The sequence below is a fragment of the Osmerus eperlanus genome, chromosome 5 (assembly GCF_963692335.1).
Source record: "Osmerus eperlanus chromosome 5, fOsmEpe2.1, whole genome shotgun sequence".
NCBI lineage: Eukaryota > Metazoa > Chordata > Actinopteri > Osmeriformes > Osmeridae > Osmerus > Osmerus eperlanus.
In genome coordinates this window covers 4,972,365-4,990,428 of record NC_085022.1, presented here as the reverse complement: position 1 = coordinate 4,990,428, position 18,064 = coordinate 4,972,365, and the positions used below count along the sequence as shown (strand labels likewise).

The following is an 18,064-nucleotide window of genomic DNA, read 5'->3' as shown; positions in this document are numbered from 1 at the left end:
GGAGTGAGGGCTCCTTCGTGAATGTAATGGGTTCCTTTCAGGAAGTCTGTGAGAGTGGCTGCACTTAGGCCGCATGAAGGAGGAACGAACATGAAGACGATTGAAGGACCAGAGCTAGATGAGTAACATTATCGGTCCTTCCTAGGTGTCGGAATGTCCCACTTTGTCTGCTTTTTTTTTAATTTTCTCCTGTTGTCAAGCCATGTCTCGTCATTGCAACTCAACAATTAGGATGTAATTTAAGAACAAATTGGGGGGAGGGGTTTAGGTGAGAAGCCAGAAGGTGAGGTCCAGTTCAGATGTGTGCCAGTGTCTGAGCTGGATTCAGGCCAGTTGAGTTCCATTGAATTCAAAAGACACAAAACAAAATATCATGTTTAACTGCACTGAGAAAGTTTTAAATAGCATGATAGTCTGACAAATCTGTTTTTAACTCAAAAACTGTGCACCTTGAGTTCTTGTTTATGTGCTACACTCACTGTATGCACAATGTTTACATTGCTTTGGATAAAAATGACAATCAATAAATGTAAATGCAACTTTGACTTCAAGAGTTTTAATCAGCGCTTCACACTCTTTTATTATGTTGATTTAATAGTGATCTTATCATTCTATATTATCTGACCTATGGACCTATTTAATGGTTTCCATGACACTAAATGGACTGATAACATTGAGTACATCGCTCAGTTTTCGTTTTACTCCTTTCAAAACCTTGAAAAGTAGTAAAACGTAACCTTGAAACTTTCATTAAACATCTGCTCACATACAGATAACATTTTTGGGGACTTGACTTTGTGCCAACTGTCAATAACAACATGCCTAAACTGACTTGGAGGATAGGTAACATTTAGTTTGAAAGCCCCCTTTATAGGTGGTTTACAATCAATCAGGTCAAATAAGGATGTGCAGTCTTACCGCCTCAGTGTGGATGGGGTGCACTGCAAACAGCAGCGCCGCCACCAGGCTGGAGGTCATATCCAGGAAAAGGCGGCAGACACGCAGGAACAGCACACACACCACAGCGTGCAGAACAACATTGAGCAGGTGGTAAGATGAGGCCCTCAGCTCACTGAAGATGTAGTTCAGCCGGAAAGTGAGTACCGTCAGGGGTCTGTACGATTTATGGCTCCTCTCCTGTAATTAACATTGAACGTCAGTTTCCTAATCACTTGGGAACAGACGTGACATGACAAGTTGCAAACACTAGGCTGGTAAACAATAACTTAAGTATCTGAAAAATCCAGGAAGGACAGGAACTAACCCTGGTGAAATCTCAGCTCAACCACAGGACGTTTCACAAGAACATGTTTCTGAAACTGATTCTTATGAAAATACAGTGAGGAAAATAAGTATTTGAACACCCTGCTATTTTGCAAGTTCTCCCACTTAGAAATCATGGAGGGGTCTGAAATTGTCATCGTAGGTGCATGTCCACTGTGAGAGACATCATCTAAAAAAAAAATCCAGAAATCACAATGTATGATTTTTTAAACTATTTATTTGTATGATACAGCTGCAAATAAGTATTTGAACACCTGAGAAAGTCAATGTTAATATTTGGTACAGTAGCCTTTGTTTGCAATTACAGAGGTCAAACGTTTCCTGTAGTTTTTTACCAGGTTTGCACACACTGCAGGAGGGATTTTGGCCCACTCCTCCACACAGACCTTCTCTAGATCAGTCAGGTTTCCGGCCTGTCGCTGAGAAACACATAGTTTGAGCTCCCTCCAAAGATTCTCTATTGGGTTTAGGTCTGGAGACTGGCTAGGCCACGCCAGAACCTTGATATGCTTCTTACGGAGCCACTCCTTGGTTATCCTGGCTGTGTGCTTCGGGTCATTGTCATGTTGGAAGACCCAGCCTCGACCCATCTTTAATGCTCTAACTGAGGGAAGGAGGTTGTTCCCCAAAATCTCGCAATACATGGCCCCGGTCATCCTCTCCTTAATACAGTGCAGTTGCCCTGTCCCATGTGCAGAAAAACACCCCCAAAGCATGATGCTACCACCCCCATGCTTCACAGTAGGGATGGTGTTCTTGGGATGGTACTCATCATTCTTCTTCCTCCAAACACGTTTAGTGGAATTATGACCCCAAAGTTCTATTTTGGTCTCATCTGACCACATGACTTTCTCCCATGACTCCTCTGGATCATCCAAATGGTCATTGGCAAACTTAAGACGTGCCTGGACATGTGCTGGTTTAAGCAGGGGAACCTTCCGTGCCATGCATGATTTCAAACCATGACGTCTCAGTGTATTACCAACAGTAACCTTGGAAACTGTGGTCCCAGCTCTTTTCAGGTCATTGACCAGCTCCTCCCGTGTAGTTCTGGGCTGATTTCTCACCTTCCTTGGGATCATTGAAACCCCACGAGGTGAGATCTTGCATGGAGCCCCAGTCCGAGGGAGATTGACAGTCATGTTTAGCTTCTTCCATTTTCTAATGATTGCTCCAACAGTGGACCTTTTCTCACCAAGCTGCTTGGCAATTTCCCCGTAGCCCTTTCCAGCCTTGTGGAGGTGTACAATTGTGTCTCTAGTGTCTTTGGACAGCTCTTTGGTCTTGGCCATGTTAGTAGTTGGATTCTTACTGATTGTATGGGGTGGACAGGTGGCTTTATGCAGCTAAAGACCTCAAACAGGTGCATCTAATTTAGGATAATAAATGTAGTGGAGGTGGACATTTTAAAGGCAGACTAACAGGTCTTTGAGGGTCAGAATTCTAGCTGATAGACAGGTGTTCAAATACTTATTTGCAGCTGTATCATACAAATAAATAGTTAAAAAATCATACATTGTGATTTCTGGATTTTTTTTTTAGATGATGTCTCTCACAGTGGACATGCACCTACGATGACAATTTCAGACCCCTCCATGATTTCTAAGTGGAAGAACTTGCAAAATAGCAGGGTGTTCAAATACTTATTTTCCTCACTGTATTTATGGAACCATTTCAACTGCTGTGTGATTGTCTTTATGATTTTTTACCACTAACCTTATTCATTAGCTGAGTGATATGTACAGTTAGGTCCATAAATATTTGGACATTGACACAATTTTCATCATTTTGGCTCTGTATACCACCACAATGGATTTGAAATGAAACAATCAAGATGTGCTTTAAGTGCAGACTTTCAGCTTTAATTTCAGGGTATTTACATCCAAATCAGGTGAACGGTGTAGGAATTACAACACATTTTATATGTGGCCCCCCCATTTTTAAGGGACCAAAAATAATTGGACAAACTAACATAATCATAAATCTAATTGTTACTTTTAATACTTGGTTGCAAATCCTTTGCAGTCAATGACAGCCTGAAGTCTGGAACCCATAGACATCACCAGACGCTGGGTTTCGTCCCTGGTGATGCGCTGCCAGGCCTCTACTGCAACTGTCTTCAGTTCCTGCTTGTTCTTGGGGCATTTTCCCTTCAGTTTTGTCTTTAGCAAGTGAAATGCATGCTCAATTGGATTTAGGTCAGGTGATTGACTTGGCCATTGCAGAACATTCCACTTCTTTGCCTTAAAAAACTCTTTGGTTGCTTTCGCAGTATGCTTCGGGTCATTGTCCATCTGCACTGTGAAGCGCCGTCCTATGAGTTCTGAAGCATTTGGCTGAATCTGAGCAGATAATATTGCCAGAAACACTTCAGAATTCATCCTACTGCTTTTGTCAGCAGTCACATCATCGATAAATACAAGGGAACCAGTTCCATTGGAAGCCATACATGCCCACGCCATAACACTACCTCCACCATGCTTCACTGATGAGGTGGTATGCTTTGGATCATGAGCAGTTCCTTCCCTTTTCCATACTCTTCTCTTCCCATCATTCTGGTACAAGTTGATCTTGGTCTCATCTGTCAATAGGATGTTGTTCCAGAACTGTACAGGCTCTTTTAGATGTTTTTGGGCAAACTCTAATCTGGTCTTCCTGTTTTTGAGACTCACCAATGGTTTACATCTTGTGGTGAACCCTCTGTATTTACTCTGGTGAAGTCTTCTCTTAATTTTTGACTTTGACACAGATACGCCTACCTCCTGGAGAGTGTTATTGATCTGGCCAACTGTTGTGAAGGGGTTTTTCTTCACCAGGGAAATAATTCTTCTGTCATCCACCACAGTTGTTTTCCGTGGTCTTCCGGGTCTTTTGGTGTTGCTGAGCTCACCAGTGCGTTCTTTCTTTTTAAGAATGTACCAAACAGTTGATTTGGCCGCACCTAATGTTTTTGCTATCTCTCTGATAGGTTTGTTTTGATTTTTCAGCCTAACGATGGCTTGCTTCACTGATGGTGACAGCTCTTTGGACTTCATATTGAGAGTTGACAGCAACAGATTCCAAACACAAATACCATACTTGAAATGAACTCTAGACCTTTTATCTGCTCCTTGTCAATGAAATAACGAACTCCCATGAGGGAATAACATACACCTGGCCATGGAACAGCTGAGCAGCCAATTGTCCAATTACTTTTGGTCCCTTAAAAAGGGGGGGGCCCAAAATGATGAAAATTGTGTCAATGTCCAAATATTTATGGACCTAACTGTAGCAGTGCTTTAAATATTTAAAAAAACTTTTTTCTAGGCAAGTATTTTCATGCTATACAGTCATCGCACAGGGAGATATACCTCAGCCATGGGAGTCCCCCAGAAGTCATTGAGGAAAAGGTTGCGGAGAGGGGTAGAGGGGCGCAGATCCTTGTTGTCGAGGATGGCTGAGACATCGTCAAACACAAAGCCACAGGACAGGCTGTTCCAGTAACAACCCACCACCAGTCCAGTCAAAAGCAAGATCTCCTTCCACGACACGACAGCCATTGCTGATCAAAGACTTCATTGATCACTGTGGAACAGAGAGTAATAAATCAGTGCCACTTTGCATGACATTTAAATTAATTCTAAGTTTAGTCCCTGTGCATCTCTCTTAATTTCAGCAATCTGTGTGTGTGAGTGTATACATTATAATGGGTTTAGTTTCCCACGCTCAACTAAAGAAGCGGACACTGCAAAGTTCATATTTTGCATACGTCCTCTTTATAACCCAACGTGTGCAGTGCCGGGATTGACGTTGTTTGGATAAGTATTTTGACATTAAATAATAAAAAAAGAATTCGCTTCAGCTTGGCTTTCTCTCTTCATGTCACAGCCCCTTCACTCTGATTTGTGTCCTTTTTATAAGGTGCAGTAAGGCGATTGAACTAATGTGATTCACAAAGCCATTCGCAATTAAATGAAACTAAGCGTAAACGGAAATTCTGTTTCGTTATTTAGAACCAAATTCGCTTAGGCTACAAATTCTGGTGAAATTGTGAGGTGTGCTTGCGTCCGTTCCAGATGGGTCAGTTTTATTACTTACATTTTACAACTTATATTTCTTCATATTTTGAATAATTAGGCCTACTTATTAGCGTATTTATGAAGATTGCCTAGATTAAAAAGCATACATGTTTTGCTGCTCATTTAGGCCTACACTTGAAAATAGTAAGAGTGAAGTGTAGAATTAAACAGGGTTTTCTTCTAAATTCCCTTAGTGAAAGAGGAAATGGTGATAAGCTTACTGGCATCCTCACATAGTTGAAACAGTTGCATCGAATAGTATCCGAAATGATTTTCGAATATCCGGATAATCAATTTTTATTAATGCCGCTGCGGTTCCGTTATGTAATTAGCCTGACATGACGCAAAGCATACAGTAAACACTTGAACCACCACAAATTCTGGCAATAATTGTGACTGTTAAGCTATAAGATTAAATGAGGGTTAAATAAAGAAAACAAATGAAAGATCAATTTATTGAACATGACGAAAAGACAATTAACTTGAAAAAGACGTAGACGTAGGCTACCTATAGGCTCTTAAACTTGGCGGAATGACGCTTAGCCTATTATTATGTGAAATAAAAAGTTTTTTTTAAATACATTGGATGAAATTAAACACATTGGGTAGGCCATCCTTGATAAAAACGAAAGACACACATGGCGAAATAGTGCATAACTTGGATATTAACTTGGAACCGTAATCCTATAGGATACGATGCGCCAACACACAAATGCAAAAATAAATATCCAATTACGCTACATGGCTACTGGTAAAACATTAAATAATCCACAAATGCATTATCCCTAAGCATTTTTATTCAGGAAAATATGCATATCCACATGCTCAGGGGAGAGGCGAGTACGGAGTCGATTTACGAGCAGGCCGGCAGTAGAAAAAAACTCTCTCTGCAGGAACTGCGGTTGCAGGTACTGCGAGGTAATGCTAACGCCTGGGACACACTGCCTGCGATCAGCTGCGATTTGTTGCGATCTTCTGTGACGCGCCTGGAAGCGCTGCCTTTTTTCTTTCGCCGCCCATGTTATCAAATGGGACCGACCACACTGGCTGCGAAGCGCCGCGATTGCCTGCGATCTGCAGCGATCGTTTCGGCAGCTGGTCGAATTTTTTCGCGAGACGCTTGCGAAATCGGCTGCAGATTGATGAAATACACCATATTAGTTTATATATTTGAATAAAAAAACATGTTATTAAGATTTTACTCCATTAATTGTAGACTACGGTGACCATTTGTAAAGTTGTAGACTTTATAATTACACAATGTTGGTAACGAACGGCCTTTACATGTGGTTACCCTGATGAAAACGAATGAAAATAAACGGATAGATCCGTTGAGCTAGCATGCCCGTAGTTGTTTTGTTTGTTTGAGAGAAACGAGTTGTCACGCGTTGCACACAACACACAAGCAGACATAGCCTACCGAGAGAGAACCCCCAAGTAGATTTCTAAAATCAGCATCAAATGAATTCTCAAAGTTGAAAAGCACAGGGAGTTGTTGTATGTCAGCAACAATTTTACAAGGACAACGTAGATATGGATCAATGCTGGGATATAGCCAATGCCATGTTTATGTACCATGTCAGCGTAAAGGAAAGCTCAGAGTAGCTGAAAGGCTTGGTGACCGGCGCGGAGAAATGCGCGTCTGGTGTGAACAGCTTTTGCTCAGTTGTAGCCGATCGTGGCGCTGCGCGGCGCGTCCAGGCGCTTTGCAGCCAGTGTGTCCCAGGCGTTAGCCAGGACACTTACGCCTGGGACACACTGCCTGCGATCGGCTGCGATCTGCTGCGACCCGCCTGGAAGCGCCGCCTTTTTTCTTTCGGCGCCCATGTTATCAAATGGGAGCGACCACACTGGCTGCGAAGCGTCGGTTGATAATTTGTATCGCCGGCGATTGCCTGCGATTCCCGGTGATTGCCTGCGATCGCTTCGGCAGCTGGTCTAATTTTTTCGCGAATCGCTTGCGAAATCGGCTGCAGGATGATGAAATACACCATATTAGTTGATATATTTGAATAAAAAAACATGTTATTAAGATTTTACTCCATTAATTGTAGACTACGGTGACCATTTGTAAAGTTGTAGACTTTATAATTACACAATGTTGGTAACGAACGGCCTTTACATGTGGTTACCCTGATGAAAACGAATGAAAATAACCGGATAGATCCGTTGAGCTAGCATGCCCGTAGTTGTTTTGTTTGTTTGAGAGTTGTCACGCGTTGCACACAACACACAAGCAGAAATAGCCTACTGAGAGAGAACCCCCAAGTAGATTTCTAAAATCAGCATCAAATGAATTCTCAAAGTTGAAAAGCACAGGGAGTTGTTGTATGACCCCCAGCAACAATTTTACAAGGACAACGTAGATAAGGATCAATGCCGTCTGGTGTGCTTTTGCTCAGTCGTAGCCGATCGTAGCCGATCGTGGCGCTGGGCGGCGCGTCCAGGCGCTTCGCAGCCAGTGTGTCCCAGGCGTAACGGTGCGTGTCCACTACAGCGGAGCGGCGCGTCGGCTTACAATTCATTAAATGAATTAAATCGGGCATTGACGCTCGCGTATGGCATTGTGGGAAGGCGAGCGGAGCGGGTTCCCCACCAGGGATCGTATTATTTTTTATATTGCTACCATTTTTGAGACTGCTTATCGATCTGAGTGTTAATCAGACGCGGAGACATACGTAGTAAACATTGGGGGCTTAGCTCAAACCAACAACGTATTCTGGGTTTGATTTGGCCGCACCAAACGATTTTGGGGGCCGCATACGGCCCGCGGGCCGGATATTCCCCACCCCTGCATTAAACTAATAACGCATGGTGCAGGGTTGCTGACGTTGTCAGTGTCCCTAGTGTGTTTTTATACTTTTAAATTCAGTCTGGTCACGTTACATGACTGTTCTGTGCCACTGCTAGCTTGCTAGCCCAGCCTACAAACGACTGGTTGAGTGACGGTGGCGTAACATGTATTCTACTGTAATCTTGCACTAGTAAAAATTCTGTATTTTTACACAAATGTTGTGTAAAAGTTGTATTTTGATCGATATTGTGAGTACATGAACCCAAGTCTGCACGCTTGGTCATGACTACAACAGTGACCTTAGAGAGCTACAACTCTGTATTAACTTTTCTAACACGCCCCCAAGCGTGGTGTACTGTGGGAAGGCAAGCGGTGCAGAGCGTTAAAAAACACTGTAGTGGACACGTACCGTAACAGTGCGTTCACACTGCAGCGGAGCGAGGCGGCGGCTTCCAATTCATTTTCAATGAAACCAGGTGTTGACGCTCGCGTAGGGCATTGTGGGAAGGCGAGCGGAGCGGAGTGGAGCGTTGCAAGTTGGATTTTCTCAACTGTATGTAAATGAGGAGCGTGAAAACGCTAGCGTTGGCCAATCGGATTGGTTTCTTGTAACGTAGCAACTGTTGGTCATGGTAAACATTTCTAGGTTTTACAATTTCAAGATGGAGGAGAAACTTATCGTACGTGTCTGCACACCTAGTTCTGTTCAGAACAAAGTTACGTAATGTGACGAGCCTGAATTTAAAGATTATTAAACTAATAACGCATGGTGCAGGGTTGCTGACGTTGTCAGTGTCCCTAGTGTGTTTTTATACTTTTAAATTCAGTCTGGTCACGTTACATGACTGTTCTGTGCCACTGCTAGCTTGCTAGCCTAGCCTACAAACGACTGGTTGAGTGACCGGTGGCGTAACGTGTATTCTACTGTAAGTGGTATTTTGATCGATATTGTGAGAACATGAACCCAAGTCTGCAAGCTTGGTCATGACGGTGCAGAGCGTTAAAAAACACTGCAGTGTGAACGCACTGTTACGCTGCGTTCCCACTGCAGCGTTTTTTAACGCTCTGCATCGCTTGCCTTCCCACAGTACACCACGCTCGGGGGCATGTTAGACAAGTTAATACAGAGTTGTAGTTCTCTAAGGTCACTGTTGTAGTCATGGCCAAGCGTGCAGATTTGGGTTCATGTACTCACAATATTGATCAAAATACCACTTTTACACAACATTTATGTAAGTGCAAGATTTTACTAGTGCAAGATTACAGTAGAATACATGTTACGCCACCGGTCACTCAACCAGTCGTTTGTAGACTGGGCTAGCGAGCTAGCAGTGGCACAGAACAGTCACGTAATGTGACGAGACTGAATTTAAAAGTAGGCTATAAAAACACACTAGGAACAATGACGACATCGGCAACCATGCACCATGCATTATTAGTTTAATGTAATCTTTAAATTCAGGCTCGTCACATTAGTAACTTTGTTCTGAACAGAACTGGGTGTGCAGACACATACGAAAAGTTTCTCCTCCATCTTGAAATTATGAAACCTAGAAATGTTTATCATGACCAACGGTTGCTACGTTACAAGAAACAAGAAACCAATCCGATTGGCCAACGCTAGCGTTTTCACACTCCTCATTTACATAAAGTTGAGAAAATCCAACTTGCAACGCTCCGCTCGCCTTCCCACAATGCCCTACGCGAGCGTCAATGCCTGGTTTCATTGAAAATGAATTGGAAGCAGACGCCCCACGCCACCCGCTCCGCTGCAGTGTGAACGCACCGTAAGCTTCTTGTACCGGTCCTGGGCTGCGTTTCCTGATAACGATGGATCGTAGCAACGATCGAGCAAAATAACAAAACCAGCGATATTTCTTACGTGCGTTTCCCAAACATGCTCGTAAGGAGTAGGCTTATCTATGCGGTTTCAGGAGCTACGAATTTTCAAGAGACACTTTAGCTACGGTGTCTTTGGGAACGGCCCGTAAAACTAAGATTAGTCATACGATGGATTCTACGATCAACTTAGGCTTACGACGCTTTCTGGAAACGCAGCCCTGGTTGATTCTCAACTATTAGAATTCACGACACATGGAAAGCTTATTTAATTGAAAGGTTTTTAATTAAAAAACATTCAAAAATTCAACTAGAACTAGAATTTAGAATATTCGGATATTCGATTAACCACGCCCATCCCTATAAATAACCACCTTTTAAACAAGCTGATTCTAACAACATTATCACTGTCAGTATCTTCGCTGGAATCGCGATTCTGGTTAGCCTGGCTCTGCCCTCCTACGTACTCAATTTTGATTTTGCTTCTGTACTAGGTCTGGGATTTCGGTGTATTAGTCGGTTTTCAGAAACAATTTTTTTGTAGGTCCAATCAGCGAACAGAGGGAGTGGCTGAGAACGATGATGTTGACGTTGTGTATTAGCTTGAGTTGTAGTTCAGTAATGGCAGCGGAGAAAGATGCTAGCGAAGCTATTCGGTCTGTTGTGGCAACGCTGCCAAATATCCATAAGTTAAAGCCGGAGCAAGAACAATCCTTGCTGAGTTTTGTTGGTGGCCATGATGTTGTGGCCCTCCTCCCCACGGGGTTGGGGAAAAGTTTGATTTTCCAACTACGGCAGCTAGCTCCGTTACAGTAGTGGTGAAGGAGTTGGCTAAGGCGAACGCTAGCGAATGGCAGGTAATGGCAGAGCAGTAGCTCTGAGCAGATCCAATAGTTTTAAACTTCAACAGAGTACCCGCCTTCAAGGAAGTTAACGCTTGTCAATGGAGCAATCCCAGACCCTTTGTACAAATGAAATGTACGAGGGTCTGGTTAGGACCAGGCTAGATTCTGGCACCACTAGCAAACTGAAAATATGCCCCCAAAAACGTATATAGCCTAAGATTGAAATGTATTTCTGGAAAACTGGCTAAAATAACAAGTTTACTGGAAGCGATCATTGTCAGTAACAACAACAGCAAAATGCAACCATTTGGTCGCAGTCTACAGCCCTGCCTGGAGAAGCCAGCTGTGCTGTTTTGCTCCTAGTTTCAGACTTCACTCCCGGAAAGTTGTAAGGCTGAGCTAGCTAGCTCTAACTACTGTACTAGTCTACCATTGTGTGGGAATTGCTGGAGCTAACCAGTCGAAGGGCATACAAAAATACAGGGTGTTGATATTACAGCCTAGAAACATAACTAGCTACATGTTATCACCCTGGCCTTTGCTTGTGGCGTTTATGCAGCTGTCTTGCCATTTTAGGTAGCTAGCCTAGCTAAACTAATGTTCTACTATTCACCTTATTCCGGAAGTCACGATGGGCGCGGCCATCCGCGTATTCTCATTTCCGGTTTAGATACTTTCCGCTTTATAACGGTACTAAAAGAGAATGTCTTAAACAGGTTCTGGTACTAATTTAAGGCTAATAGAGATGCCCAGCGTCAACTGCAGTTCGTGGCTGCCATAACAGCTGGAGAAAACGGAATCAGACCCTGTATTATCATTGTTTCGACCATTCGGACCAAGAAGAGGTCCGAGTGTTGTGGGCCGACATACTTTGCATCGACCTCCAACCAAAGTTGAGGATCTGCGTCCCTGGCTGAAGGCGCTGAATTTAAAAGACCCACCGAAGTTTCCTTTTGTCTGCTCGTATCACTTGCAACATCAAGTGTGTAATAACAGATAAACTAGCTAGGTTGTATTTTTGTATGTTTTAGTATTCTCGATGTATGATATTAGTAGATACAAGATTATAACCAAATGTATGGGCATGGCTGTGAGCAAAATAACTGCTGCAGTGCATCCAAATGTAATGTAAAGTTTTTGAAACAACGCAGCATTCAAATTATTTAATAGTCTTTCTAATTGCCATTAGATAGGAGGGAAGATTACTAGTGCACACCCTATATCATGTAAGTTTTAACACGTTGCATAAAGCTTGTACAAAAGACCCTCGATGAAAAAGTTGTTACTATTTATTATTACAGCATAATTTGTGTGATTTGTCACTCATACATTTGCAGTTTATGGCTAATAGCAGAGACCTGATGTAAAAACTAGAGCCTCAAGTAGATAAACAAGAAGCTAACGTTCTACTGCTAACAATGTTAGCTGGTCGGTTTTGCGGCGGAATCTCAAATTATAGAGGACCTAAGCTTTCAAACAAAGTATAGCAAATGCATATGCCCTGCAGTGAAATTGTTAGAACATCTTATGTTTGTGGCTAATGTAACTTATCGCAGCAGAGCGCAGGGCAGCGATCTGACCGGCAAACGAATTTTATAAACACTTAAAAGTCGTTTTCAAGCCATCCAGTGTAAGGGTGTATTGCTGACTTGTAGCACACGAACATAGCACATCTGGCACAAATCGACCTAATTATTTAATATTTTAGCAGTGGGACTTCTCTGTAGTTCTCCATTGAATTGAATGATATCCCCGGTAAACAAGAAGTGCCAATACAACGGAAATGCAAAAAGATGAAAAAAGTGGGCGGGGCGGAATAAGGTCAAGGTAGGTAATAGGTAATCGCACATGGGTTTGTGACGTTGTGATGTTAATGACGTTGGTGACTATGGATAGCTAGTTAGCCACTGTTTTCTTTTCTCAAAATATATTACATTAAACCTAAACCGTGTAAAACCCAATACAAGCAACGCAATCGTGACCAAGACGAACCTTTTAACACCGACATTGTCTATGTAGTGCAAAAACTGAAGGACAAGATAGGGTGGGAAAATAAATAATAATAAATATATATGAGAGAGAATATAGGTTGTGCCTTGCCAAAGGCAAGCACACCCCAAATGTAGCCTACCACGATTGAACTAATGCAATTAACAAAGGCATTTGCAATTAAATTAAACTATAAGGAAAATAGGGAAATTCTGTTATGTTATTTAATCCTTGTGTTATCTTCGGGTCATTGTGACCCATCAGTCATTGTGACCTAGCCTGGTCCTAACCAAACTCTCGTACATTGCATTTGTACAGAGAGTCTGGCCTCGCTCCATTGACAAGCATTGACTTCCTTGTAGGCGGGTACTCTGTTGAAGTTCAAAACTATTGGATCTGCCCAGAGCCACTCTGATCTGCCATAACCAATCGCTAGCGTTCGCCTTAGCCAATTCCTTCACCACAACTGTAACAGAACTAGCTGTTACCGTAGCTGGAAAATCAAACTGTTCCCGAACCCCGTGGGGAGGAGGGCCACAACATCATGGCCACCAACAAAACTCAGCAAAACTTGTTCTTGCTACGGCTTTAGCTGTTGGATATTCGGCAGCGTTGCCACAACGGACCGAATGGCTTTGCTCGCATCTTTCTCCGCCGCCATTACGGAACTACAACACAAACTAGCGCACAACATCAACGTCATCAATCTCAGCCATTCCCTCTGTTCGCTGATTCGCCGGTAGAAAATCAACCTGAAAAATCTGACTTACGTACCTCATGGCCAGACCTATGTACAGAAGCAAAAATAAAATTGAGCGGAAGTACGTAGGAGGGCAGAGCCAGGCTAATTGTGAATCACCGTCGTATTGCGAAAACTTTACTGCATACAAAAACAAAGTGAAGCATTTTCTTTTAACCGTCGGGCTGTCTCAGACCCCCCTCATCACGAAGGTTAAAAGAAAATGCTTTTTATTAGTTTTTGTATTGGGTAAAATTGGGTAAACAACGATGGTTCGTTGCGAACCGTCTGGTCATGTGACCCGAAGGCAGCACAAGGGTTAAGCAAATTTGCTTTTACAACCGATATTCAGCTGCTTTCTCAAAGGAGAAATGTCATCATAGACATCATCACAGGCACTGTGCCCTATCTATAATTCCAGGAATCTGTGTGTGCCACCAACTTTATCACAGGCACTATGCACTATCTAGAGTTCAAGGAATCTGTATGGTGTTTCACTGACATCTTAACCCTCGTGCTGCCTTCGGGTCACATGACCCAAAGGTTCATAACGAACCATCGTTGTGTTTACCCAATTTTACCCAATACAAAAACAAATTAAAATAATTTTCTTTTAACCTTTGCAATGTGGGGGGTCTGAGACAGCCTAGCTGTTAAAAGAAAATGCTTCACTTTGTCTTTGTATGCGGTAAATTTGTCGCAATACGACGGTGGGTCACAATGACTGATGGGTCAGAATGACCCGAAGATAACACAAGGGTTAATCACCGACTGCATCACAGGCTCTGCGCACTACAAATCTACCAAGGATTGCTGGGTGGAAAGCACTGTCAAAGAGACAGCTGACATAAGATTTCAGCCAAACTTTTCAATCATTACACTGAAAAGATTTCACTGCCATCAATCCATCACCAAAGGAGGGTTTTTCTATGTTCCCTGCTTAAGTCAGACCTTATGCCCACATAAACTATTTAGACCCACTGGTAGATATACTGTTTATCTCACATGTTTAAAATCACATGTGTACACCCTTCAGTCTAAATGTAATCAGTTGACTAAATGACTGCACATCTGAACAATATGGATGTTTTTGGTCTTGATACAAATTAAGATACTTAGATGGTAGGCTTTAAGCAACAACAAACAACATTTATCTGCCAAATATTTACATTTTTTAAATACAACCTCAGTTGCATCAAGGCAGACATTTTTATTTTAAAGCTTGTTTGAACAAACCAGGCTTTTTCTGAATGTATCCTTCTAAACGAGCCTCAGTGAACACTTTTAACAATGCAATTCCATGAGTAAGTAAGTAAACATAGACTTTTGTAAATGTTGGCTTTGCTTTTCATTTTTGGATATTATAAACAATTGGTCTGGCTTTACCGCTTTCAGTGAATCTACATTTAGAAGACTTTCCTGGGTAATCCTGTAGCAAATAGTACATTGTAAATCTTTTTTAGGTCACGTTGATGTTGAATGTACAGTTCTGTCCATCGTATCTACCTGACTAACACTGTCTGACTCCGAGTACAACTCAACAATACATTGGTCAGGAAAAACAAGCAGTGACTTATACCATGCCGAAAACGAACACAAAGTACGAGCAGATGGTTTGGTAGTGATCCCTTCAGTTGGTAGTGATCCCTTCAGTCATTTAGCTTGTGTGTGTGTTTTGTCATATCCGCTTGTCACCCTGGTTTAATCAATGGAATGCCAGGCAAAGCACCAAACATGTCAGCGTAATTGTTGATGTACTCAGGGGTGTGAATACTTATGACAATTGTATCTCTGTATTTCATTTTCAGTACGTTAACGCAAACGGCGTAGCTGGCAACGCGTACTACTTAGTCAATGTTCAAGCTCCCACTACTCTACTGAATCTGAAGTATGACTCGTGATATAAACGTGTTATCTATCTGTAAGTACCTAAAGAGTGTGGAGTAAATTATTATTCTGGCGTATGTTAACACAAATATGCAAAACACTGTCTGATACAGAGCTAGCTATGCATATAGCAGCAACTTGGACATCATTAGCTAACTAGTCTCGTTAAGGAATGAGCCTCGTCTACGTACTGTTGCGTCGACTGGGAGCTATCTCTACTGCTAAGAGCTAGCTAGCGTTTCAATCAACCAGCCATTCGTTGTTCCTTGCCTGTTGACCTTTTGCATTGTAAAACTTGTATTCAATCACATCAATATAGACAATTTACTTAAAAATCTACACAATCATATGGAGCAAAAACTCAGTTGACATTCAGAATAACATTTTGAAACATACGTTAGAATGTTACTCGGAGATTGGCATTCCAGTTTCCTTGATATCCATGAATAATCTTACCACTTCCGGTTCACATTAAGTAGTACCGTGTAGAAGGTGAAATCAAATAGACAACATTGATAAACTTCTATAATATGTGTTTATAATGTTGAGGTTTTTCATAACCTAGTCTAGTGGTCCTACTGACCAACCGTCTCTGAACAATGTATCATTATGCTAAAATAAATATATATTTACCATTAAAGTTAATAATAAATGTGTTCTGAGTTTGTCACACCACATAAAAATGTGTCAATAACCACCCAACCAATTGGAATAATTAAAATAATCGCCAAGTAAATAAAATAAGTTATAAAACTGTTGAAAGAATAAGCAGTATTCTCTGCTCTCAAACGCTAAAGGGTGTGTCCGCGGAGGGCATTGAAACCACGCCCACTACTATCTACTATCAAATACCGCTACAAAAAAAACACGTGTCAAATGTTCACTGCAGAGGCGGGTGTTGGTGGTGATCATCAGCTCTCCATTAAGGTGGCTCTTCACAAAATCAATCCACCGCTTCTTAAGCTCATCATTCTTGGAGAATTTTAATAAGGAGAGCTAACTGTTTTGTAGGCATCCAGGGAATATGCATCTGCAGGACGAAGGCATAGCTTGCTAGCAAATTGTAGGCTGTAGTGATGACTAAATAAAACGATAATTACAGTGTGTGTTCGACTTCATGCAGCGCCGCCGGCTGACTTGAAGCAGTGAATTCTGGTTAGACTTATATACAGTAGACACAGCAAGCCTGCTCTTTAAAGATGGCGTCCCCATTCATTTCCATGAAAATGAATCAGTGGCGCAGTCCAATAGGGTCCAATTGCAGCACTCCCTCCTCAGGCCCCTCTAAACCGGAACTCTCTCCTAAGACCCCTGAAGCCGGAACGCTCTCCTCAGGCCCCTCTTTTCAGGTGTAGCGAAGGTATTACCGCCACCTCCCTCTCGAGGAGGGAGCGGTGCAGTTGGACCCTACTGGCGCAGTGAGGCAAGCGAGAGCGCGAAACGGACTGCGCCATCTTTCCAGACCGACTCTTCCGGTCTTGTGCAGAACAGTGGCTCGCCTTGTTCCTAGCTCCTAAGCTGGCACGCTTGCAACTAGCTGTTAATAATACTTTGCGACAACCAGTCGCGAGCGTGTTAGCTAAGGCATTGCAGTTGAGTTAGAAAACTGGTAGACTGTGGTACAACTCCGATCAAGAAGCAGATAGGCTTACATCATGTGAACTTTACGAAAATCAATGCTATTAGTACTGTATAGTATTCCTTTACTTTCACTTGGTTTTTAGTAATATAAGCCTATTTTAGATAGCCTGGGTGCCAGCTGAAATTAGCCCTGCCCACAAAAAAAGTCGGGAAGTTGGGTCTGGGGTCGCTCGGTTGGGGAGAAACTATGTCTGAACAAGAGCTGTTCGGACCAATCAAATTGTCAGGGCGGGCTTTATACGATGATGGACAGATGATCAACAGTAACCTAATCAACCACGTCACCAAAGAGCGCTTGGGTTGAATTCGTTTTCAACAAACACTACATTGCTCTGATTGGTTGTAGGTCTATCCAGTTGAGCAAAGAGGCATTTTTTTCTGGGTTCGGTTGAAACACGCCCCATACTCACAGCCCAACGGAGCGGTATCAGACTCATATTCTGACTAAAATTATGACAACATCAGCCTATATTCTAGATGGAACATGTTCCACATCAGTAGCGGTTTTTGGCACGGGATCCGTCAGGGAGGTGGCAGCTCCCCACTATTATTTATAATGGTTGCGGAGCTGTTATCTATATTGATTAAAAACAATGGTATTGAAGGTTTAACAGTGTCTGATAGACAAATAATAATAAGTCAGTTTGCTGACGACAAAAGTGTGTTTCTAAAAAAAGAACAACTAATTCTGCTAGCCTTACATTCTGTCAACCAGTTTTCAAAAGCTTCAGGGCTACATTTGAACCTAAAACATTTTGAAATGTTAACTTTACATGAGTTTCCTTTGCAGGCATTGTCTAATATACACATTAAGAAGGAATATAGGCCTAACTGTGTTTTGTGAAACAAATATTCCGAATTTATAACATGTTTTCTTGTGTTGTGATACCTTTTTGGAGAGATGTGGAGAACTGGTTAGGATTTAGAGAGGTTGAACTCCCACCCCTCACTATAAAGCTAATTAGTTTTGGTATTTATCTGGAAAACA

At 42.2% G+C, this 18,064-nt stretch overlaps 1 protein-coding gene across 1 annotated transcript in view; it reads right to left on the bottom strand.

The window, feature by feature from the left end:
• Nucleotides 1-15,904, bottom strand: part of tmtc3 (transmembrane O-mannosyltransferase targeting cadherins 3) — a 30,146-nt gene extending 14,242 nt beyond the window's left edge. The window contains exons 1-3 of the mRNA XM_062461332.1: nt 15,832-15,904; nt 4,635-4,848; nt 919-1,137 (exon numbers count right to left, since the gene is read on the bottom strand). Coding sequence (XP_062317316.1) covers nt 919-1,137; nt 4,635-4,823 — 408 coding nt within the window. The 5' untranslated portion in view covers nt 4,824-4,848; nt 15,832-15,904. The remainder of the gene's footprint in view (nt 1-918; nt 1,138-4,634; nt 4,849-15,831) is intronic.
• Nucleotides 15,905-18,064: the final 2,160 nt, after the last annotated feature.